Source organism: Onychostruthus taczanowskii, unplaced genomic scaffold (assembly GCF_017590055.1).
Source record: "Onychostruthus taczanowskii isolate IOZ18803 unplaced genomic scaffold, ASM1759005v1 scaffold73, whole genome shotgun sequence".
Classification (NCBI taxonomy): Eukaryota; Metazoa; Chordata; class Aves; order Passeriformes; family Passeridae; genus Onychostruthus; species Onychostruthus taczanowskii.
The window spans coordinates 2,205,357-2,229,381 of record NW_024505118.1 but is presented as its reverse complement, the minus strand read 5'-3'; the positions used below and the strand labels follow the sequence as shown (position 1 = coordinate 2,229,381).

General features: G+C 40.7%; 1 protein-coding gene across 2 annotated transcripts; it reads left to right on the top strand.

Annotated features, from left to right (window-relative positions):
- The first annotated feature begins 451 nt into the window (after positions 1-451).
- NXPE3 (neurexophilin and PC-esterase domain family member 3) lies at positions 452-22,685 on the top strand. Of its 2 annotated transcripts, none has more exons than XM_041422447.1 (7): positions 452-532; positions 1,660-1,709; positions 3,716-3,927; positions 11,632-12,392; positions 14,020-14,090; positions 17,227-17,433; positions 18,318-22,685. In XM_041422447.1, the coding sequence occupies exons 3-7, from the start codon at positions 3,835-3,837 to the stop codon at positions 18,866-18,868; spliced, it is 1,683 nt and encodes a 560-aa protein (XP_041278381.1). In that variant the 5' UTR covers positions 452-532; positions 1,660-1,709; positions 3,716-3,834; the 3' UTR covers positions 18,869-22,685. The 2 variants fall into 2 exon arrangements, with proteins under 2 accessions (XP_041278381.1, XP_041278380.1); XM_041422446.1 differs by lacking the exon at positions 452-532 and adding an exon at positions 1,434-1,532.
- Positions 22,686-24,025: the final 1,340 nt, after the last annotated feature.

The window sequence follows — 24,025 nt, the reverse complement described above, 5'->3', positions numbered from 1 at the left end:
CCGCTCAGCCCCTGCAGCTGCTGAGAGGTCCAGACTCTCCTTCCACAACCTTCTCTCTGTCCAAAACGCCGCCTCTGCTGCTTCCTGCTGCGTTCGCCTTCAGGCTCGGCAGCGTCTGACCTGCTCTACTGCTTCGTGTCAGAGCCTCCTCCCTCGGCTGGGGTGGCGGCCGGGGACCATGGTGATGCCACCCAGGCCATAGTGCTTGGCTCCGCGCCACCCTCCCCACATCCTGCTTTCTTAGGCTTCACCTGCGGTGGCTCAAAAATTACAGGGACGGTGGTGTTGTTTTTGTTGGGTTTTGCGTCTGTTTCCCTTTTCATTGCCCCTTCTCGGCACAGAGGCTGCGGCAGCTACGGCGGGGACAGAGCCGGTATCGGGGCGGGGCGGGGCGGGAGGAGGCGCGGCGGCCGCTGCTGCTGTGTGAGGGGCGGGCAGGAGGGAGGGGCGGCGGGAGCCGGGCTTTTACAGCGAGCGCCTCCGGGCCGGGGGCGAGGCCGCCGCCTGGCCCGGGGGAGCGCCGGGGGCTGCGGTGAGGGGGCGCGGGCGGTGCGGCCTGGCGCGGCTCGTCTGGGGAGCGGGGGGGAAGGAAAACCTGGCGGGGCAGCCGGAGCGGCGGTGGGCTCGGGGCCGCCGGGCGAGGCCCGGGGCGGGGGGGTCGGGGTCCCGGGTTTGGCGGATGCCCTGCTCGGGTCCCCCGTCGTCGCGGCCGGGTCCGCCCGCCCGCAGGGCCGCGCTGCCCGCGCCGCTCGGGCTGCAGCGAGGCGGCGGCTGAAGGTGCTTCCTGCCGGTCCAGGGGCTGCCTTGTGCCGCTCCCCGGGGATGCCCATCCCGGGGCATCCTAAAAAGTACCTTTGAAGCAACAAAACAGAGCTGTGCGGTTCGCACTGCCGGCAGCGGTGCTTCCTGCTCGCTGCCCCCGTCCCTGGCTCGTGGGTGCCCGGTCCCGTGTTCCGCGGCCGGAGCGCCGCGGGGGCTGCGGCGCTGTCCCCGGAAAATCAGCGGGCTGGTGGCTGGCGGCTCCCCGCGCCCTGGGGACCAGGGCGGAATCTGCGAAAAACAGCAGCAAATCTGTTTTTCCGTGCTGGCAGCCACGCGAACATCAAGCCCCTGTGCCCCAGTGACATGGTTTGGGCATCGCCAGAGGCAGCGGCTCCTCTGTGCCTTGGAGATTTGCGTGACAGAATTTGGAGAGGTTGCACTCATACCTGCCTTTGTAGCGCTGCTGGCTTAGAGAGCTGTGGGGATAGAGAGCTGACAGTAATTGACAACTTGTAAAAAAACCCAAAGCAACAATCCTGTGATGGAGCATGCGGCATAATTTAGTGACGTATTCATAAAATTGTCATTAAATCCCTTTTTGTTTTTAACATTGGGTAAAATGGGGCTTGTGGTAACATGGAACAAAGCTGAGCGAAGTAATACTTAGCAATAAATAGCAGAAAATTCAAGTGCACAGCACTGAAGTTTAAAAGAATAAAATACTTCAACAAAATCCTTGAGTCATTGTAGAAACAGAAGTGATTTTACAGGTAAAAAGTTGTAACTGCCATTTTATTTTGTGCCACTGTAAGCAAACCACCAATGTATAAATTTTATTGAGAAATACTTGTGCGTATTTCTACAGATATATTTATTTTTTAATGTATTTTTTCCAAGGTTATCTGGCCTTTTGTGTGGATGGCTTCAGAGGACATTTCAGGAGTAGGGTAAGTCCTAAGGCTTTTTGGTGTACTTATGGGCTTCCCTTATACAAAAAATGAATGGGATCAATTGTTCACCAGTTGTGATGAAGCTGGCAGTATTGTAAGCCTTTAGCATAAAGAAAGCTCTAAACCTATACATTTAAATATTTTAGGGCATATGAAATATGCCCTAAAATATTTAGGGCATATTTCATTTCTACAGAATACAGAAAACTTTGAATAAAAATATATGGAACAGCGTTTGTGGTATTTTTAGGCATCTGAAATTACATCTGAAACTTTAGGCGTATGAAATAGTGTTACATTTTCAATGTTTTGTGCTTTTCAGTGATGTGGAAAGAATTCTCAGTAATAGAATTGAAAATTCTGGTTTTGTCTAATGTATTTGTTTTTCTTCCTCAAATGGACATGTATGTCCTTAAATTAGCATTTTCATGTACTCTAAGTATATTTAGTACCAATTTATGACCCAAGCTGCTGTTTTATGCAAATTTCATATTAGTGCAGAGCTGTTCCAACAAAGCTATGTTTCTGTGGTGTTTTGATACTTTCACTTTAATGGATGTCTTGTTCTTTCAATGCTAGTTCTTGGTCAGAAATACAATCTCTCTAATTCTCAGCAAAGCATTTGAAGTTATAATCCCTATAATCCTTGTAAAGCAATTTGATGTGTGGTCTATTTTGAGGCTGTCCTGGTTATACCAGTAATGTATTTCAGTTTTCTAGTCTGTATTCATTTTTTAATCTTGATATTTAATAAATCATTTTTTCATTTAAATTTACACAGCATTTTTCATATGGTCTTAAAAGTATAGGTACTATGTATTATATTATCTTAATTGTATAAATTCTCAGTTATACTAATTATAGAAAGTTATACAAAGTTTATGTAATCATTTGATTATGTTGTTGCTCTTGGTGCATGGTTGTATGAGTAATGCTGCTTTGAGGATATTGGGTTTGGAGAGATTGGTGTCTTTTGAGTGCCTCTCCTTGCCATCTGTTTTCTGTTTCCAAGTTTAGAGCTTCTGCAAGAACGGTGCCCTTTTTGCTTGCAAAAAAGTCTGCATCAAAATTGTCCTTCTCAGAAAGAAAGGAAGGTTTAAGAGTCATTCTGAACAAGCATTGGGAACTTTATCAGTGGCTGTTAAGTCTGTGATTTTATAGTAGATCAGTCATCAAGCAACCTTAAAGGAATGATATTGTATGAAAGTTAAAGTTTATGAAAGACAGTACTGTTACTAGATTTAAAGAACCAGAAACATTGAATCCCAACACATTGTATTCTTTCCAGAAGTTTATTTTTTTATTTCCTAGAGCTGCATATGAGTACCTGAAATAAAAGGAATTATAAAAAAGCAAAACAGGGAAGGTGTAATGTAATGTTATAGATGATGCTTGAAGTTAAATTTTAGTGCTCTCGACTCTTAGGTATCTCCTCTTTAATGCTACAGTTGATTTATTTTTCCCTTCTTCCCAAGCAGAAAACTGGAGGAAATAACTTTTACCTTGCTTATTCAAATTTGTTTCAGACACTAGTGTTTAATAACATCTTAATAGAATGTGTAAACATGTAAATGAGAGATGTCTAAACCTGCAAGTTTCTGCTATAAAAGTTAATGGCAGATGTCCAAACCCACGAATTTCTGTTTCAGTCTGGTAATGTCTGGACAGTGGTGGTGTGGCCTAACAGATAAATAGGGTGATGGTTATTTGTTTTGGTCTTTTTGTTTGCCAGAATGAAATCTTGCACTCTTCTTTTGCCTTTTTTTTTTGGTATCCACTACAGGTGAGACCAGCTTTCTGATAAGGGTTTGCTTTGGCAGATCCAAGAGAATTATGTAACATGATAGATAATACTGTTCAGATTAGCTCCAAAAAATAATCTGTGTTGACTGTTCTATTGTACTAGTTATTGCCCCACCATTTGTAAGCTTTCAGTGCAAAACTTGACTTTAATTCTAGTAATATTTTGAGACTTAATACAGTTTTTGTAAATACACTTGCAGGAATGAAGTGGAAGTCAGCTGAATTCTCTTGTGCTCTGCTGAGAGGAAATGACATTATGTTTGTGGCGAATGGAAGCCATGGCAATGTGTAACATGGGAGGGAAAGGCACGAATGGACCATGTGGCGTGACTCGTTCAGACTGCAGCTCTTCTGCCTGCTCATGGCAGTGCTGGCTGTTGTGGTGCTGGTCCATAACTTTTTTCAGTTAGAGGTAAGTGGAGCCTCTTTCTACTACAAGATGGCTTGAGCAACATTATTGGCTTTTGAGTGTGAGGTTAGAATTGTCTGACTGACAGCATTTAGCTATAAATTGGAATGACAGAAAATTCATAGTTGAAGGCATGTCTGGAGGTATTTAATCCAACACCCTCCTAAAAAGGCTAGCATCAGAGTTAGCTTGGATTGCAACAGGGTATTTTGACTTGCAAGTGTATTCAAGTACACTCATATTTCACAACCTACCTAGGCAGCCTGTTGCAATGCTGCATCTCTCTTAGAGGGAAGAATGTTTGCCTTAAGTGCAAAAGGTAGTTGCCTTTTATCCAATTAGAGTGTACTTTAATAGGTTCTCTTTAGCTCTAATAGTTCCTCTGTGACTCCCCCGTGATTAGTGAAAGACTGCAGTTAGGTTCCCTTTTGGTCTTCTCTAGATTTAAAAAAAGATGCTTAGGTTCCCTTAGTGTCACTCTAGTCTAAGCATCTCAAGGGTTCTTAGCTGGTCTTGCCAGCTTTACTCTGGCATGGGTTGTCCAAAAACCAGACACAGTGTTCTAGGTGTGGCTTCACCATGGTCAAGTTAAGGAAAACTCTAACTTCGCTCAATCATCTGGTTAGGATCCTGTTAATTCTTTGCCACAATGCTGTGCTGCTGACACGTGGTGAGTTTGCTGTCTCCTGCAATCCCTAGGTCTTTTTCTGCAGAGCTGTCACTAGCTTGTTCATCTCCGGCCTGTACTGATGCAATTTTTATTTACCTTTCCCTTTTTCCCTCTGCTGTGTCTGTCTTGCATATTTCTTCAGTTTACTTCTCACTTCAGTGCAGAGGTACTTTCAAACTGCTTAGATTAAAGTCAAGGAGGATGAGGAGCTCTCTGCAGGAGCCCTGGAGGCTGACCCTGCCCACTGGCTGCCTGCCTGGCCAGGCCTTCCAGTGCTGCACTTGGTGGGTGAGCATTGTAATGCTTAGCCTAACACCTTGTTAAATTATAGCTGTCCCTTGTGCATGTCAGCCAGTCAGCAAGTGCTTTATGCTTTTAAACTTGCAGAATCTTCCTTCCTCCTGGCTAGTGATGCCCAAATGAAATGATCCAAAAGAGGGGCTGTAAAGCCCCCTCACCCCACACAAAAATACAGTTGAATTGGAAGAGGATCACCTAAGGGTAAAGAAGATGTTTGGGAAGTCTAAAACCACAAGTGATTCAGGATCAATAACTGAAGAAGGAGTGTTTGTTACATATTCCAGTACTAGTGGACACATTAAATAAAAACTGCAGATGCTGATTTTAAAGGAAGCAGGGATATTTTTTAGGGGTTGCAGCAAAGCTGCAGAAATCTTTGCAGTAAGTCTTTGTAGTTACTAAATGCGTATATTCAAAAAATCTGTATGAATGCACAGAGGAAAAGTCCATTAGGGGATATTAGATCTTAAGATGTTTACCCTAGTGTTTAAGAAATCTAAACCATAAAGTGCTAGAAAGTGTGTTAAGTGTACAGGAGGAAATGGCACAGCATGTTTGATCTGTCTTCTTTTCCCATATACCTGCTGTTAAAAACTATTGGCAATCAAAATACTGTGTTTGATGGACTTTTGGTTCAAGTTAGCATGATCCATTTTGTTTGTAGGAGGTAGCTTTTGTTTTCTCTTTCTGTGGTTTTATTTTGTTGTGGGTTTTGACCTAGGATGTTGCCTGAGGAGTGTTGATATTCAGAATCTTAAACTGTTTCTTTCTATTTTAAAATTACATTTCTTAGAGAAAAGGGCTCTAGCAGTGCTTTGAGAGCGAAATGGAAAATTCAGGTTGGGTGTTTGCTCTGTGCTTTTTCTGACCACTGTCCATGATAAGTGTCTTTGGGCTTTGTTGCCCTTTACATATCTGCTATTCTAACCTCAGTTAAGTATTGTGTTGCTGGTAAATCTTGACACTATAACATACAACTCTAACCCTTTCTGTTGTCATGACTTTTCTGAATGGACCTGCTCCTGTATTTGTCTTGGCTCAATTTTCCAGGGAGTCTAATATAAGTATTTATGCTGATTCTTTTCAGTCAGAGATCAAAGCCTGAAAAATATCTTATAAAGCTTTCACAGAATATCTGTAACCAGATCTATCCAGGCTCTGGAAGGAGAGCTCATTGTTGGTTACTGTTGAGAATGTGTTTGTAAATGCATGAGACATACTTCTCATCCCTAAATCATCCAACCTAGCTGGCTAAAGCTCAAGATCTAAGGCAATTGCCAGCTAGTGTCCCTTCTTTTTTGCTTTAGGATTTTATACCTTTTAGTGTTGGAATGTTTTCTCTTAATTTCTTAAACTACTGATGACACCCTCCCAGTAGTCATACCCATGTCAGAATTTTACTTTTCTTATCTTGTGTTTAAAAAATCCAACAAGCTGTCCACAAAAAGTTTGGTAGCCAGCTTATTTACTTTGCTTTTTATTATGGAATAACTATTCCCTTGAGGTCACATGGTTGATCACACAGTACCAGAAGAAATGTTGTTTTATTTTATTAGAATTTTTTAATGTGAATATAGCCAGAAAGATAAAATGTACAGTAATATTTTGTGAAGTATCAGGATGTTACCCAAACATCATGCTCTCAGGATGCAGGAGGATTTGTGATTTGTACCAGTGGCCTTTAGGGTGACAGAACCACTTTGGGATTGACTGTGAGTGGTATTTTATTTAAAAGCACCTAGAAAGAGAGTCTGTGGGGAGAAGAGAAGTTTCTTGCCAGGAGAGTATGAAATCAGATAGCTGAAACTGAACAAAAGAACTGTGTAACAAAGTTTTAAATCCTTGCTGCTAAACTGCAAGTGCCTACAAAAGATAACTTTATCTTATTCCAATTATTTCTGGAACATTTGACTGCCAGGTGATGGCTTTTGAAGACTGGCTTTTGACACTTAGAGCAGCCACTCAGTGCTGTGAGATGGTAATGGTAGAGAACTGATTTCATATCTGTCATAGACAACAAATAAAGTACCTGGAGTGTAAAATTACTGAATATAAGATGACTGACCTTTCAGGAATTGATATTTGTTCAGATTCAGATGCTATCTCCTGGAACTTTTATTTCCCCACTGTGCCTGTTGCCTGGGAATCTCCTGTGTTGTTTCCTGCTCTAGTGACAGTGACTTATGCAGGTTTGCAGCAGTTGTTCAGCCCAAGGCAGGAGTTAACATCTGGTGGAAGATACTGGGCATTGAGGTGGAGTTCCCCTTTTTCAGCAGCAATGGAAATACTCAATGTTTTCATCAGCCCTCTACACTGTGGTGTTTAACTCAGGACACGTGTGTTGACACGGGGGTCTGTCTCCCTGACACGAGTGAAATTAGCACTGACTCTGTGATGTAGAAGGCTGAACCATTGCTTTATTCTTCCATACTATATTCATACTATATTCTTAAGAAACCCATAACCCCTTCCAGCCTGTCTGATACAGCTTTGACCTCATTGGTCAACCAACCAAAACACCACCACCCTTTGGTAAACAAATCTCCATAACACATTCTGCATTTGCCTAGCAACAGGTGCAGCAAGTGGAAATAAGTATTGTTTTAATTCTTTCTCTGAGCTTTCTCACAGCTTCTCATAGCCTTCCCCAGGGAAAATGCCTGGGAAGACCTGTACCTGCTCTCTGTGGCCAGAGAGCTGCTGCCACACAGGTGTTCATTGTAGATCTTCCCAAGTACTCTGTGACCATCTAGAATATCTTTGAGAGCATTATTGCCTGGGTTAATCTATATGTTGTATCTATTTTTTGCCTAGTTGGTGGTGAGAATGCCAAAAGCTGAGGAGATGAGCTGAACTAATGAAACTTCCATTAGTTCTCATAAAAATACATCTTCCTTTTTTGCCTTTTTATGACATCTCTAATGCAGGAATTGCTAGTGGATTTATTTGTGCTTAACTGACACGTAATCTCTTCTGTCCTGCCTGTGTTACTTGGCAGATAGCCATTAAATTACTTTGTGGTCACATTTGGGTTCTGGTTAGCTTCAAAATGCAGTAAATTAAAAAAAAAAAAAAAAAAAAAAAAAAAAAAACCCCCAACAGGTGTTCATTGCAGATCTTCCCAAGTACTCTGTGACCATCTAGAATATCTTTGAGAGCATTATTGCCTGGGTTAATCTATATGTTGTATCTATTTTTTGCCTAGTTGGTGGTGAGAATGCCAAAAGCTGAGGAGATGAGCTGAACTAATGAAACTTCCATTAGTTCTCATAAAAATACATCTTCCTTTTTTGCCTTTTTATGACATCTCTAATGCAGGAATTGCTAGTGGATTTATTTGTGCTTAACTGACACGTAATCTCTTCTGTCCTGCCTGTGTTACTTGGCAGATAGCCATTAAATTACTTTGTGGTCACATTTGGGTTCTGGTTAGCTTCAAAATGCAGTAAATTAAAAAAAAAAAAAAAAAAAAAGACAGAAAACCCCCAAAAAACCAAAAAAATGAAACTAACTCCTCCCACACAAACAAAAACCCCTCAAACCCAACAAACAAACAAACAACCCCCCTTGGGAATTGCACTTAAGATACATGACACCTTGAATGGAGTGTACATGGAAATAAGCAAAGCAGGTGTTATCCAACATGGAGCCTGTAATGAACACTAAAAGAATGTCTGTCATAAAGGAAGAGCACTCTTGAGAAATGCTCTTTATCTGCTTTTCATAAAGGAATTTTGTTTAGTTTAGCTACTAACTACAATAGAAAGCCCTCCATTCTGCACACTCTCAGTATGGCAACAGAGAGGAGCCAGAGAGATTTGGAAATGCCAGGAGGGAGTAGGAAATGGAGTGGGGACAAACTAAGCAAATTATTTACCTCAGAGCAGGCCTTGTGTATCCGTAGGGGCAGGAGAACTTAAGTACTTGTTTGGAGCTGAGCCTGGGAAACACTTAAAAAAGGAAGATTGGTTTGGAAAGCCTTTATATTCCAGTCAGGGATCTTTGGTGTATTAATTGATGCTGAAGCTTTTTCTGCCTTTACTGGCAAAGAGAATCTGTGCAATATTTTCTCCTGTGAATAGCATACATGGTCTAGCTTATTTTCACACAAGCTTGTAATTCTGTAACAATACAGGATCCTGGTTGGGCTTGAAAGAGGGCTGTAAAGATGAACAAGGATGCTGGAGAAAGAATGGTCCTTCAGGATGTTGAAGAAGCTCTGCTTTTACTTTCATGGAGCTTCCCCCTCAGGCCCTTTGAAGATAGACTTAGGAAATATTTGTGGTATGATCTATTCTGCTTAGTGAGACATAACCTGGAGATGTTGAAGTGACAGTGCATGTCCTTGTTCTCAGCTGCATACAAGAAGAGCTTTGGCCTTATGCTCTGCTAAAAATCTGAGTAGGTGGACTGATTTGGAGATCTCAAACCATATTTTGTTTTCTGAATGAGTTTGTTGGCTTGGTGTTCTCTGCACCCTTTCCCACTGAAAGATAGAGGTATGCCTCTGGAAAGACTTCAGAAAGCCTAGTTAGGGCAGAAATGGCATCTCTACATCTCTGACAGAAAGACTGGGTTAAAAACCCTGAGGAAATTTAAAGAATATTAAAATTAGGGATACATCAATTTTTAAGCTGTTTTAGATTACCATCTCTTCTTAATTTGAAAGGATTTGTTTTTCCCATGTCCACCAACCCGAAGAACCAACTGAAAATCAGAAACTTTCTCTTGGGCACTTACACTGAAAACAACAATTAATCAAAACACATATTCTCCCTTTCCACTCCTCTTTAGGAAAATACGTAAATATTTTTGCTGAGACATTGTTGCTGGCTTATTGGATGCATCAAAATATATAGGTAACTTTTAAAAACGTTTCCATGCAGTATTTTCTGTGTTTATATATATATATATGCATGAGCAAGTGAAGGGAAGAAGTTGTGAAGATATCCAAAAAGAGAAACTTGGCTTAATTCAAGAATGTATGTAGGCAAGATTTAAAGTAGAACTGTGCCTGAGATTCACTCTCAGCTTTGGCTGAAATTTCCTGGACTAATAAAAGTAATGTGCAACATACATCTGCAGCTTGGCTTGCTGCGATGGAAAACAAAAATTATTATGAATTATAGCCTTCAGGGAAAATTTATTAAATCCTGTGTGGGAATATGAAACTGAAGCAAAAGCTTCTATTGTGATGTTAACATCTGGTGTATAGAGGGTGTATGTCAATTTATGCTTTAGAGCTACAGTGTAGCAATTCACAGTTTCAGGTTTTACAGTTAACTTGGATATCAAACAAAGAAGATTTTGTGTATCCATCCTACATCCTCATGTGCTCATCCTTTTACTCTAAAGCTGACTAAAACCATTTTATGTCGCAGACTTCAATAGCTTATATGTTTCTATTGCTTGTTAGGTTTACCTTTCTTCTAAATAAGTCTGTTGAATCTCAGTGTGGTTCAAATGATTTTAAGACACTGCTGCTATTTCCATGGCCTAAGAAAGGTTTATGACAATGAATGAGACTTTAATATGAGTGCCGTGACTTCTAGTATATTACTGAGCAGTTAGTTAAGGAGGAAGTAAATGGAAAACACTGGGGTATTGGTAAGTACAATGGTATTTTTAAAGATTTCAAATAATGTAGTTTGAATTTTTTAGCAATCTTTCAAATATAAATGAGCATATCATCTGATGCTGTATGAATGGTACACTGTATAATTGTAATATTTGCTTGAAAAACTATTTTCCTACTTTATGAAATAGAACTATGGATAAGTCCTACTATATGTACCTGGTAATTAATTGCTCATTAACTGCTGATTTTGTGTGTATTTGAAGGGGTTTTTCTTAATTTGTTGATTAGAAGTCTCATGAGTACCTCTGGAGTCTTAGACTGTGCTATTTTTAAAATTTTCCTAGTGCAAACCTGCAAAATTACATGATGTCATTAAGAAGATGGTATCTGCAGTCATTTACATGCAAATAGAGTTTTGGACACTGATTTTTTTTCACAAGATACAGTTTTATCAAGTTGCAGCAGAAGCCTCCTCTCTTAGTCTAGTTTTGTATTTAAGTATTTTAATTTTTAAACTCTTGTGTGATTAGGGGATGCTTTGCTTGCTGCTTCATTTGCTGCTAGAAGAAGCTGTATATAGATTTTAAAATCTTTCAAATAAACAAGCAGGTTTTTTGCCTGTTTAGTCCTAGCTTGTCCTGCACTATTTTGCTGGCCAACTGGCTCATTAATTCATTCTCCCAGGAGGATCTGGGCTTTTGTTCTTTTATTTCTTTTAACGTGTACATTACTGGGAAGCGTGCATTTCCTTGCATTACATGGGGCAGCTATTAGAACTCATGGTGCTCCAAGACTAAAATGTTACTGCAGAAGAAAAGGAAACATGAGTTATAACTTAATCTTGCAACCTTTTGCCTTTTTTTTTCCATTGCTGGTATTTGGAGAGTGTACTGGTAGCTGAAACACTGCCATACGTTGGATGTGATCTCTTTAAATGCTTGTTTGCCAAAGCACAATAACTACAGGCTGCCCACCTGCTTCCTTAGAAATTTCACGGTCAAAGTACTAGATTTGGGTCTTCTAGTGAAGTTGCTTCATTTGGTCAGCTTCAAAGCTCTGTGAAGCAAAGCCTGTTCTTGGGATCATTTCCTGACAAAGTATCCATTATTCCCAGTGTTTCATTTCATTGCACAGCTTCAGGCAATCTTTTTCTCCCCAGCACCTGGATGATGACACAGTTTCAGGATCGAATTGGATAACAGAAAACAATGTCCGGCATTCTCTGTCACAGACAGACAAAACCACCAGGAAGCCTTACTGTGGGTACATGCAGCAGACCTTGTCCAAAAGGGAACAAGCGGAGCAGGAATCGTTGCTTGCTGCAATACAGTGGCCAAAGCCCCCTGATGGTAAAATCGACTTTGCACAAAGCACTGATCCCACACACAGTGACTTTGTGATTGTGAAACCCAGCAGGTTCTTCAAGGTGGGTGATCAGTTAGAGGTACTTGTTCGTATGAAGGATTTCCAAGGAAAACCCAAGCAGTATGGTGGAGACTATTTACTAGCACGAATTCACTCTCCTGGGCTGAAAGCTGGAGCAGCAGGAAGGATTGTAGATTGCCAAAACGGCCTTTACAAAGTCTTCTTTACCTTGCTTTGGCCAGGAGAGGTCAAAGTTTCTGTGTCACTTGTCCATCCAAGTGAAGCAATCCAAGTCCTCCTGCGTTTACGAGAGGAAAGACCAGACAGAGTCTATTTCAAAAGCTCATTCAAGTCTGGGAGGTATTCAGAGACTACAGAGTGCAATGTTTGCTTGCCTGGAGGTCTCCCAGTCTGTAACTTCACAGATCTCTACACGGGTGAGCCGTGGTTCTGTTACAAGCCTAGAAAACTGTCCTGTGCCAGCCGAATCAACCATGCCAAAGGTGGATATCTGAAAGGTCTTCTGACACAAGAGGAAAGCCTCTTTTTCCAAAGGTTTGTATGTTGTTGAATTTATATTTGTTCAGTCAAGTTGTTTTGTTTGGGTTTATTTTATACAAATGTTAGCCTATTGCTTAAATATGACACATTGTCTTAGAGGAGGAGTGTATCTGCAGGACCAGACCAGGTGTTTGGTGTTAGTTGTTGAATAGTCTGTTCCCCTCCATTCAGCTGTGCAAGAATCTTAGACAGCAATCTTAAAGAAACTTGGCATGTAGTCCTCTTTCTGTGCTTTTAATTCAACCCTACTGAATTTCACAGGAGCATGCTGTCTAAATCTGGTGGTGGTTTGGGGGACTGTTCCCTTATTTTCTGTTTCCGTAACTACACTTGCAATATTAATAACAATGCTTTGAGAAGTATTTTTGGCAAAATCTAAACTACCTGAAAAAGATCTGGGTTTTAGGCTCATTTTTACAGAAATTACCAATTGTTTTTGTCCTCATCAAAAATTTTCTTAAATGTGTTCCTTGTTGCTCAATATGACTTTCAAATCTTAGAAACAATTTTCATAAAGAATACACCTGGTAGAACAAATTGCTGAGCAATACCCATGCAAGTGGAAATGATCTGTGCATGTTATTTCAAGTGTCAAACTAAATTAGTTTCACGGTCATATTTTTTTTCTGCATTCAGCATTAAAAAAAAAAAACCCAAGCCATCTCTTATTGCCTGCAGATGTGTGACAGAACTGCTTCTGTATGAAATTACACAGCTGAATTTAGATAAAGTTAGTTACTGTGTAGTGTCACAGTTGTAGTTGTAGGCTAATGCCTTGCTCTCCAACAAAGATGTTGTAGGAAAGTCTTTTGGCACTATGTTCACTTGAGGCCTAAATAGGGAAAGATTTTAGGGTAGCAGTTCCAAATAGTGTAATTTAGGAAAGTGTGTATGCTTGTTCATAACCAAGACCAGAAATAAAAAGTAAGCATCAGCTCTTCCATATCAAGTTTGTAAGTGGGTCTTTTGACTTTCTGTGTCTCTGCCAGCCTACCTGTCAAATATAGCTTATATTTATTAGTGATGTTTCCCTATGGGAATGGGAAAAGTGTTTTTCTTGGTTTAGTTTTGATTGTTTATTTGTTTGTTTGTTTGTTTCATTCAGCTCTGAGATCCTTGACCAAAGTGGCTTAAAGAAATTCCAAATAATTTATTTCTTAAATGGAGAAAAAAAAAGAAAAATATTCTCTTCAAAACAGTAGGAAAAGGCAGAACAAGATCTTAGTATTATTCAGCTGGGAGCTGCTGCTGTGGCCCTGTACCCCTGCAGTGGTTTGTCCCCAGAAGTTCTGCAAGCTGGGAACATCTTTGGGGCAAATCCCCAAAAGCTTCCTGCAGACCTCTGACAGCTTGATTGCTTTATTGAGATTTGTGTCAGTACAAGCTTGCATAAGATTTGTGTCAGTGCCATGAAATTTTGAATTTGGATCAAGAATAGCAATGGTGGTCTCAAAGTAAATGTTAAATGAATTCATCTGTAGGAAGTAGAGTAAACTTAGAGTAAAAATTTGTAGTACTGTATGTTTATTTGAAGTGGAGCAAGAAAAAAAATGAGATAATATTAACCTTCAAGTTTCACAGTAACTTTTACAAATATTGCTGTGTTCATTTTTTGTTGAAGTGACGTGAATATCAAAAGGCCGATACTCTCCAGTGGACCTGATTCAGTCATTGTGGCCAAGGCATTTACAGGTAAGGTGAACTGCATCTTGTTTGTAATGAATAATTAAATTTATAAAAAGAACAACAGGCATCAAATAACAATTCGGGATTTTTTTTAGCATGGCCACAAAATCAGTATCAGATTTCTATTGAGATGATGAAGGCTTTTGGGTGTTAACTTTAATACAAGATCAGAAATAGTGAATTTTTTTTCTGAAATTACATACATAAATGGGACTATTAGCAAAAAAAGAAATCAAAAGAGGAGAGAAGTTTGTTCTATTGCTAAAAATGTCTTTTATTCTCACTAGCATTTACTCACAGTGTAAAATATATTTGAGTAACTGCTTACCAAACTCTCAATTTAATGAAAACAGCTGTGTGGTGTTTCTTAATTTCTTTCTTTGTTAAGAATGTTGTCTAACAGACTTTGATAACTTGCATTTAAGTATTGCTATAATTTGTGTCACCACAGGATGTCGAATCTACAGTTCTGTACCAGAACCTAATTGTTCTGTGTCCTTTCTAAGAACAGAACAAAGACAGTCTGTACTAAAATGAACTTAGAGGCTTTATCTCATTCATATCCAAAAGCAAGCTTTTTATGCTCCTAAAAAGTCTGCATAAAATTTGAAACACAGATAATTATTTGTTAAATGAAAACTTTTCATTTTTTTTTTCGTAAGGTTATAAGAGACTTTTAAGGTAAAGTTACTGACCTGAGCAATAAAGTCTGAGCAGAAGGCAACTTACAGCATTTCTTGCTTTTAGTTTCATTGTTCACTAAAAAAACAGTGGAGGGCTTGCAGCATTTTACCCTCCACCTCTTTTCTTTGTCCAGATCCTTTACCTGATGTGTTTTTGTTGCTTTTTTTTATCCTGTATGTTTCCTGTATGTATTTTTTTTTATCCTGTATGTATGTTATGACAGAAACTGCTGAAAATTCAAAATTTGATTGTCACCTCTCTTCCAGGAGCTAAGAATGATCAAAGCCTGCCTACAATGTCCTGACAATTAATGCTGGGTTAAAAAGTGTTGATAGGCATAGCACATTTCCTCAGGGAAATTCCTTCCAAGTACAGCAGTCTCTGAATAAATAAACTGAACTCATTGGTGTAATGCTAGTGGATGTGTGGATTTGTTAGAACTGATAACACACACATACTCATTGTTCTGCTGTTGTTCTTTTTGTAGATGTTTTTCTGTGTGGTGGTAAATGTAGATCAAGTTTTTTAAAACCTTTCTTTTTCTGAAATACAAGTTTTTATTTTTGTCCTTGTATTTTAACTTCAGATTAGAGCTTTCATTCTCTTTTACAAAATCTCAAAGTAAGGGTCAATTCTGAATTCTGGGCCAAATCTGGTATGATACTATACACAGATTTGAAATGCTGATTTACTGTGGGGCACCAAAAAGTTGTTCTAGTACCACTGTTATATATATATATATATAACAATCCATCTAAAAGGCAAAAAACTTACTGTGGGGCACCAAAAAGTTGTTCTAGTACCACTGTTATATATATAAGAATCAATCTAAAAGGTAAAAAATTGAATTGCTTTTGCATCAAAACTTAGAATGAAAAAAACTCAAATTGTGAATTCACATTCTGAATTAGTCTTTAAATGCATGACCATGTGAAAGCATTTTTTTTCCTTTCTCCTGTTTATAGGTATTGGATGAATCCACAGTATTAGCTGGGTTCTCTTTTTCTTTCTTGTTCCTGCTGTCAGATTTAAATAATCATCCAGAGATAGAATTTTCTGATAGCTTTGTTCTGTGGTAATTGTGATGATATTTTTTGTGTTATACAAACATAACAGTAGTTTGCTTTTTATTGTCCCTGTGAGGTCTAAGGAGGTTAGCATCCTCTAACCTCTAAGGTTAACATGTACTAATATAACATGCAGAGGATATTGAATAGAAAAAGAGCAATTAAAAATGCTTATTAGGAAAGATGGTTATGGTTGGCTCTGTCTGTGTTATAATAAAGCATCTACCAGAGGACACTTTTGGGCTCTGAAATTCTGGAGCTTGTACTTTTACATCATTTGAACAGTCCTTGGCATGATTTTGCCCACGGCAAGGTGTGCTTTATTAATCAGCTGTAAGTTGGGACAGGGCGTGGACTGTTCTTAGCAGTCTCCACACCGAGATGAGTAGAAGTGTTTAGACAGCTGGAAGTGTCTGCTCCATGGAGCTGGTGTTTGTGCTGGGGAAGATCTCCATGCTTGTTCCGCTGAGGTATTTGAATACACAAATGGCAAAGGAGAAACCTGAAACAGCCTTACAGAACTTTGATGTACAATATCACCCTGGTTACTAAGAGAAATATGACAATATTTGGCTGATATAACCATGAGATTGCAGTTTATCTTCCAGTACTCTCCTGTAATCCTGATACCTTTGCTTGCAAGGTATTGCTCAACTACTTCGAGTTAAAAAGGCATCCTGTGGAGCAGAGGTTCCTTGATGTGTAGCTGCTCCTCATGGGGCTGCCTGTCCCAGGCAGTAAATGGGGAGTGGGCTAGATAGCAGACAGAAAGTCCGAAATCCATGGAATTGGAGACTCTCATAATTATCATATTCAAATGGCATATACACCATTTTTTGGTCATAGCTTCAATTCTGGCATTTTCTGGGTTTGGAGGCATTATGGTTCAGACTTAACTCTTCTAGAGTGCCGAGGTATGTGTTATTCCGTATGAGTAGTTTTCTGGGGGTTTGTTTCGGTCTGTGTGGGGGTTTTGGTGGGTTTATTTCGAGTTTTTTGGATGTTTCTCTGAGCGTTGCCAGGTTGTCCCCGCGGGGTCGGTGTCCCCGCCGAGCAGCGCTGCCGTGCGCAGGCCGGCCGCTGGAGGGCAGCAGTGCGCCGCGGCAGGGCGGCCGCGCTGGGCTCCGCCCCGGGAGAGGGAAGACGCTCCGCTGGTCTCCCTGCCTCCGCTCCGGTCTGCCGGGCAAACACCCGCCACTGGGCGCTTCTAGCGCAGGGAGAAAGGTGCCAGATACGTTTTTGTATTAGCGGCAGAGATACCGTTTAATTTAAACCAAGTTGAACTATAATCGGCCACCCAGCTCTTGTCAGCAGTTGCTGACTACATGCCGGTGAAGATTATGGAGGCTGCTTTGGTTGCATGTTAATTTCAAAAGATTTTTCTCTTACAGATTCAAGCAGTATGGGCAGACCTGAAGATCCCACAGCTTCCCCTTCTGGTTATTATTATGAAGACCAGTGGAGGTCCAGAACACATTGGATCCATAATTTTAACAAATCAGATGATATAACTGAGTGCTTACAAGGAAAAGTCATCCACTTGTTTGGAGACTCTACAATAAGGCAGTGGTTTGAATATTTGACAGCATTTGTTCCAGGTAATTTTTTAATTTAGCTTTGTCCTTAAGGACCCTTACAAAGCCTTATTTCTCACATCTCAGACACAGAGCTGGTTTACTAAGTGCCAGTGACAAAATAAAGGAAGAGGAAAGGTAAAGCCTCATCAGAAGCCCTGGCAAACGGTCAAATGTTTGAGCAGACATTGAAAACATGTAGGCCTTGTAAATGGGGCGACCAGGGATCTTCAAAGTTGTCCTTGTAACAGGACTGCTGCTGTGGTCATGAGTTAAGGTGGCCACCCCGGGAGGCATGGCAGGAAATCACTTGGGTTGCCTCTGTAAGACCTTGCAGCATCCCAGTCACAGGAGAGATTTTGGAATGAAGAAGCAAATTACCTCAATTGCTATATATATAGGTTTTGGGGCCCTTTTCATTATTCAAGTTACTTAAGTAGAAGAATTTCAGTTGACAAATATTCCTGCCTCCCTCATCCTTTTCCCCTGAACCACTTCAGTTGTGTTGGAATACAGTCTTTGTGCTGCCTTAATTCCTACAATTTGAAGTAATCTTTAAATTTATTGGAGTCCTAAAATTGCTAGAAGGGTTCTTGGGAACCCTGGATTCAGAGAGTAAACAATGACTATCTGGAAAACCTATTTTTTACAAGAGAGAAGGAAATAGTTTGGGAAACTTGGAAAAGGCACCGACAGCGTTATGAAATCCAAATGTACTGTCCTGAGATTTCAACACCTATAAACTCCACTCTGAAAAAAGATGCTCACCTTGTGTTTAGTTTTAGAGTTCTTTGAAATATGTTCAGATTTCCTTATCTACTCCTGCTTTGCCCTGTGGCCCAAGCATCTTGTTGACAGCTTGAAGTTCTTGTGCCATCTTTCGCTAACGCTTGCTCCTGGGCTTTCAGACCTGGTGGAATTTAACCTGGGCAGCCCTAAGAACGTGGGCCCTTTCATGTCGGTGGACCTGAAGCACAACATCCTGCTGAAGTTCCGCTGCCACGGGCCGCCCATCCGCTTCTCCACGGTGTTCAGCAGCGAGCTGCGCTACATCGCCAACGAGCTCAACAGCATCGTGGGCGGCAGGAACACCGTCGTAGCCATAACCATCTGGTCCCACTTCAGCACCTTCCCCGTGGAAGTGTACATCCGGCGCCTCAGGAACATCCGCAGAGCCATTCTCCAGCTGCTGGACCGCAGCCCCAAGACTTCAATCGTCATCAGAACCGCCAATGTTCAGGAGCTTGGGCCAGAAGTGAGCCTCTTCAACAGTGACTGGTATTCCTTTCAGCTTGATTCTGTCATGAGGAAAATGTTCTCAGGAATTGCTGTGCACTTTGTGGATGCTTGGGAGATGTCTGTGGCTCATTACTTGCCGCATAACCTGCACCCTAATGAAATAATTGTTAAGAATCAAATAGATGCATTTTTATCTTATGTGTGTCCTCTGCAAACTTAGCACAAATGGGTGTCCCTACGTCACCTTTTGCTATAGCCCAAGTACAGTTGCTCTTTTGAGCTGTGGAATGAGGCTGGATGATATGGAAGAACTCTGGGTACTGTACTTGCACGCAGGATAAGTAGGGTGGCCTTAAAGTCTGGGCAGCTGTGAAAGGGTGGTAAAGAGGCGTTGACTCTTCAGGCTATATCTTCCTGCAAGGTTGATTCTTTCAAGCTTATAATTCATACCTGAGATTATTACAGAGCACCTTAAATTAAATTGGCAGGATTCAATAAGAGACTATTTGGGTTATTAGCTTTACTAGTTATCTGCACTGTATGCCTAATTTAATCTGTGTGACACTGATTCTGTTGCCAGGGTCTTGTTGCTCAGTGTGTGAAACCTGGGAAGGATTTTGGGAATGGTCTTTCTCTTAGCATTCCAGAGCTTATGGGATGTCTCCTCCAGTTGTGTGTCAGAGAAGCATAGTGTCTGTTCTTGTTTCAAAGTCCTAATTAGAAACATGAGGACAGTGTACCAAAGTCACCGATAAAGAAGCACAATCACAATATCTGTAGAATTAAGTCATGAAGAATTTGCTGAAATTTAACTGAGCACCCTAGTTAGGTACCTTTGTTGTTTACAGACGGCTGCTAAATAGTGCAAATAGCTGGTATTTAGTTTGGTTTCTTGTACTACTGAATTTCTTTTGAGCTTTGATGCAGTCTACTTCTTGATTTGTCATTAGTGAGGATATGTGTGTTTATGACCTCAGTGAAAAGACTGTCTCAGGCGGTTTCTGCAAGTTCAAGTTGCAGGCTCGCCTACTTGAAGCTGAAAGCATTTGCCAGTGAAAATGTTTCATTTACCAGTGAAAATGTTTCATTTACCAGTGAAAATGTTTCATTTACCAGTGAAAGTGTTTCATTTGCCAATGAAAGTGTTTCCATTGCCTGCCAGCTGCAGCTGTTCCCTTGCGGTCCTGCGCAGGCAGGCTCCCCATAGTGGCTCTGATGTGTCCCTCACGCCGAATCAAGACGGGGAGGCCAAGTGACCTGAGGACCCCTGGTGTGCTTTGGCACTGGTGGTCAAGGCCACACAATGACTCCTCTTCAGGGTCTGGCACTTGTGTCATTTCTTCATGAACCTCACTGCTGCCAGTATAACAGGTGGAACACCCTGCACCGAACAGCCAAGCGTGCCCAGGGCTGCCTTGATCTATCTGCTTGGCGCAGACCCAGGTTTGCTGGGCTGACAGCTGGTGGCTCCCTGCCTCCTGGCCTGGCTTTTACTGCTGCTTACTTGATTGAGCCTGTCTACAGTTTTAACTAGAAGCACTTAGAAAACAGTTTGTAATAAAGTCAACTCCCAAATTAAACAGCAGAGAAGTGTTCCGTGCTGTCTTATCTTTGGTCTAGGCCAAAGCCAGTCTTCACTGGCTTGTGTCAAAACCAAGCTGAGTCTTTGTGAGCAAACTGAGAAGATGAATAAGGCAAATTGGCAGGTTGCACAGAGTGAAATTATCAAAATGTCTTTATGTTAGAAAAGTTTCACTCCTTGTTAGGGTTGCTGCTCTCCTAAGGAAGTTTGCGCTCTTATTGCCAGAGCCCTGGGAGAGCCAATGCTGCCAGCTACAGCAACAGTGCTCCTTATTGTGTTCATTTTAAAGGGCAACTGAGAAGTGGTTTAAAAACAAATATAAATAATTTTAGCATGTAAAAGGCATCAGTACTATCCATCTGTAAACTTTACAATTTAAAAATGTTTAAACATGTCTGGAGGAATTGTGTACACTGAAATAGCACCTATTCTTAGCTTTTCAAATCACAGTTAAGAGGTCCAATTTGCTGGTTCCTAGTGACAACTGCCTCACACAGCATCTGCCCATACATTAGTGTTAGGTAACTATTGCTTACTTTAATATGGTAATGGCAATTTATCCTCTGCTAAAAAGAGGCCACACCAGTTCAGTTCTGGGAAAGTAAACTACCACAAAGAAAAATGAACTTTTATCTTTTCCAGTTGTGATTTTTATAATAGGTAAAGTCTTTCATCCTGAATAACAACTCTATCCTAATAATGCTCATGGAAATAGGACTTCTGACTTCTTTGAAGGAAACTACTGAATTTGTGGACTGACCATTAGGTTTAACTCATAAAGCCATATTGTGTGTGAAAATGTTGTGGCTGCATGCGTCTTCTCTGGGTGTTGTAGTGCTTGCTACTGCTCCTCAACAGCAGCTTTATATCACTGTTAGCTACCAAGCACAGAGAGAGAAGAAAATATTCTTTTGAGTACTTTGACAGTTGAGGGAAAGAGAACAGAACTGCTATTAGAAAAGGTGTCTAATTGCCTTCTGGTAGAACCTCAGCCTTTAGATTAATTAGATTAATTTTTTAATAACAGATGAACTAACTTATTGGTAATGAACTTCAGGGAAATTGCCAGTTGGTTTAGAATGAGGGTCAAGATTTTATTTTTTTGGGCTCTGAAATAGACAAGGAAGAGAAATGAAGAATCTGAGGATTTACCCATGTTTGGGGACACTGTGCTTTTAGATGTCATTCAGGTGATCTATGAATGGTTTTTCATTTCTCTTCTCATCTTGTTACCATCTATCTCATGTATGCGATATGCAAACACAGAAGCAATAAAATATTTTTAAATCAGTTTCTTTAAACTTCTAAATGGATTTTAATAGGAAATGTGAAACAGGACTGGAAAGGAAATTTTCAGCATCTGTTAAGTATCTTCCTCAACACATAAAAAATTAATTCGCAAGGTTTTCAAAGCCCTGTCTTCCCTTTCTGTGCATTTTCTTCCTTTGAAAGGAAGACTTATTATTTTTTATATTTTCATTATTGTACTGATCATTTTGATTATTAATCTTTCATTAAATATTTTTTATTTTTAAATTTCTTCATTCAAAATCCAGCTCTCTCAAATTCCAGTGAAAGAAACTACTTTTATTGTTTTATTAGATTTCAGAGTAATTTATTTATAAAGTAAGTAAACTCAATTTTATATATATTAATGTTGCACTGTAACATTTTGAGAGTCTTGTTTCTCATGTGTATCTTCTTAGGCTGATTTCTTTCTTCTAGAAATTTAGTAAAAATGTTAGTTGAATTGTTGATGAGAAGGGAGGATAAAAAGCAAAAGCTTCCCTTTTTTCAAGTTTTCAGTTGCTTCTAATTTCATCTGCAAATGTAAGCACTGCTTCGTGAGATTTAAATTACCATTTTTCATTGCTTTACTTGTTATAGGTAAGCAATTAAACATGGAAACTTTGCTTACCACAAGTGTCTGTACAACTTTTTATGTACTGCAGGTGACAATTTCATGACAAAGACCAAGGTTTGAAGTTGCCCTCTAGAGGGGTGGAGGATACTGGGGTTTTGCTTTGGTTTTGTTGCAGAAGTGTGGGTTAGAACATTCTTCCATTCATGACAGTTTAAGTAACAGCAAAAAACTTCAGTCACAAATGTGTTTTTCATTTATAAAGCACTTACTCCTTAAGTCCAGATAATTTAATGTATATTTAGACTGTTAGGAAGGCTCTTACTCTCTGTTGGGAGCAATGAAGAACTCTGTATGTTAGAGAAAGAACTTGTTTTCAAAGAACTTGTTTTTTTTCTAATATATGTATGTTATTGTAATGTTTACAATATACAGAAGGCTCTACTGTCTTGTTTCCTGATGTCATCAGAAAAACAATTTAAATAGCCAAAAAACTCGGAGAAAAGCAAAGTTCCTAATAAAGAGGGCAAGTTTACTTGAACCATTTAATCTGATTTCGTCTCAGTTTATCGTTTGCTGTAACCATGTCCTTTATATTTTTATAGCTGCGTAGTAATTCCCTTAGTTTTACCTATTATATTTTGTGCTGTGTGTTGTGTAGGAGTTTCCCGCTATGGTTTATAGATTAAATTCACTCTGAGTAATTTTTTTAATGTGATTTGTGTTTGGAGAGGGGTGATCTGTGCCTAACATGAGACCTGGCACTAAAGTACCCTGATGTTTCTCTCTGTTGGTGTGTCAGGCCTGACACATAATAAAAGCTTGTACATAATCTAGGCTTCTTTCTTCGAGGGTTTTTGCAGCCCAGCTGACCCACAGGGCATCCTTAAACCACTTCCTTTAAAAAAAGGGGTGAAGACAGATGAAGCATAGTCATTGCTTCTCTATCTTATGAAGAGTTTTTACTTAAGTAATGGAAGAAAAATTGAGGAGAGGTGCGTCCTGTCAGTCAGTCAGAGTGTTCAAGGGCTGTAGGGCATCCTACCGTGGAGGCTCTGTGTCCACTGCCCCGTGAGCCCAAGGGCTGTGTGTGCAGGGTCATGGGAGAGGGAGAGAGTGGCTGCCTGGCACAGACTGGGGAGTCTCTGGGATGGCCTAAGGGTGCAGGATTTGGGGAATGTCCACTGGCTTGCCTTGGAGTTAGCTTGCAGCCAGGGTTCGCAGCTGGGAAAGTAGGAAGCAGAGCGCAATGCCCTTTGTGCTGATTCCTGACGTAGATAGCCAAAAATATCCTGTTTGGCCAGGCTAAAAATCCCTGAATGACAAAGTCCTGACAGCTAGGAGAGAGTGCTGAGGCAGTATTGCCAAGTATTTGTTCTGGTTTTCTGTTCCCCTCTCTTTCTGTGCTGACTGCTGAAGGGGGCAGGGTAGGGCAAGGGCCAGGGATGTGATCTGGGTGCTGCTCTCACATTGCTCCTGAGCACAGCCGGGGCCATGGCCCAGCCTGCTCTGCCCAGTCCCAATGGCCCCGAGGGGACAGGGCAAAGGCAAAGCAGCTTCTTCCCAGCATTCAGCTCTGGAAACTGTACTGAAGTGTGCTGCCATTGTGTCCAACCTACAACAGCCTTCACTCAGCCAGAAATGGCCGAGAGACGCTGAAAAGTATGAGCTGCTTTTCAGTGTGGTGTTAGGTCAGGCCCCAGGCCTCTTCAGAGGGGAAGTGAGAGTGACGAGTAGGACAGAGAGGGGAAGCAAAAAAGTAGGATGTACTTAAGGTAAAACAACACACAAAGGTCTTACTCTGTGACACAAGTGAGAGGAAGAAGGTCAGGGATTTGGTCACGTGGAGATTGATTTCCAAAGGCAATACCAATTGTGTAGGACAGACCCACTCCTCTGAGTATGCACATGTGGAGTATTGCTCCACATGTTTT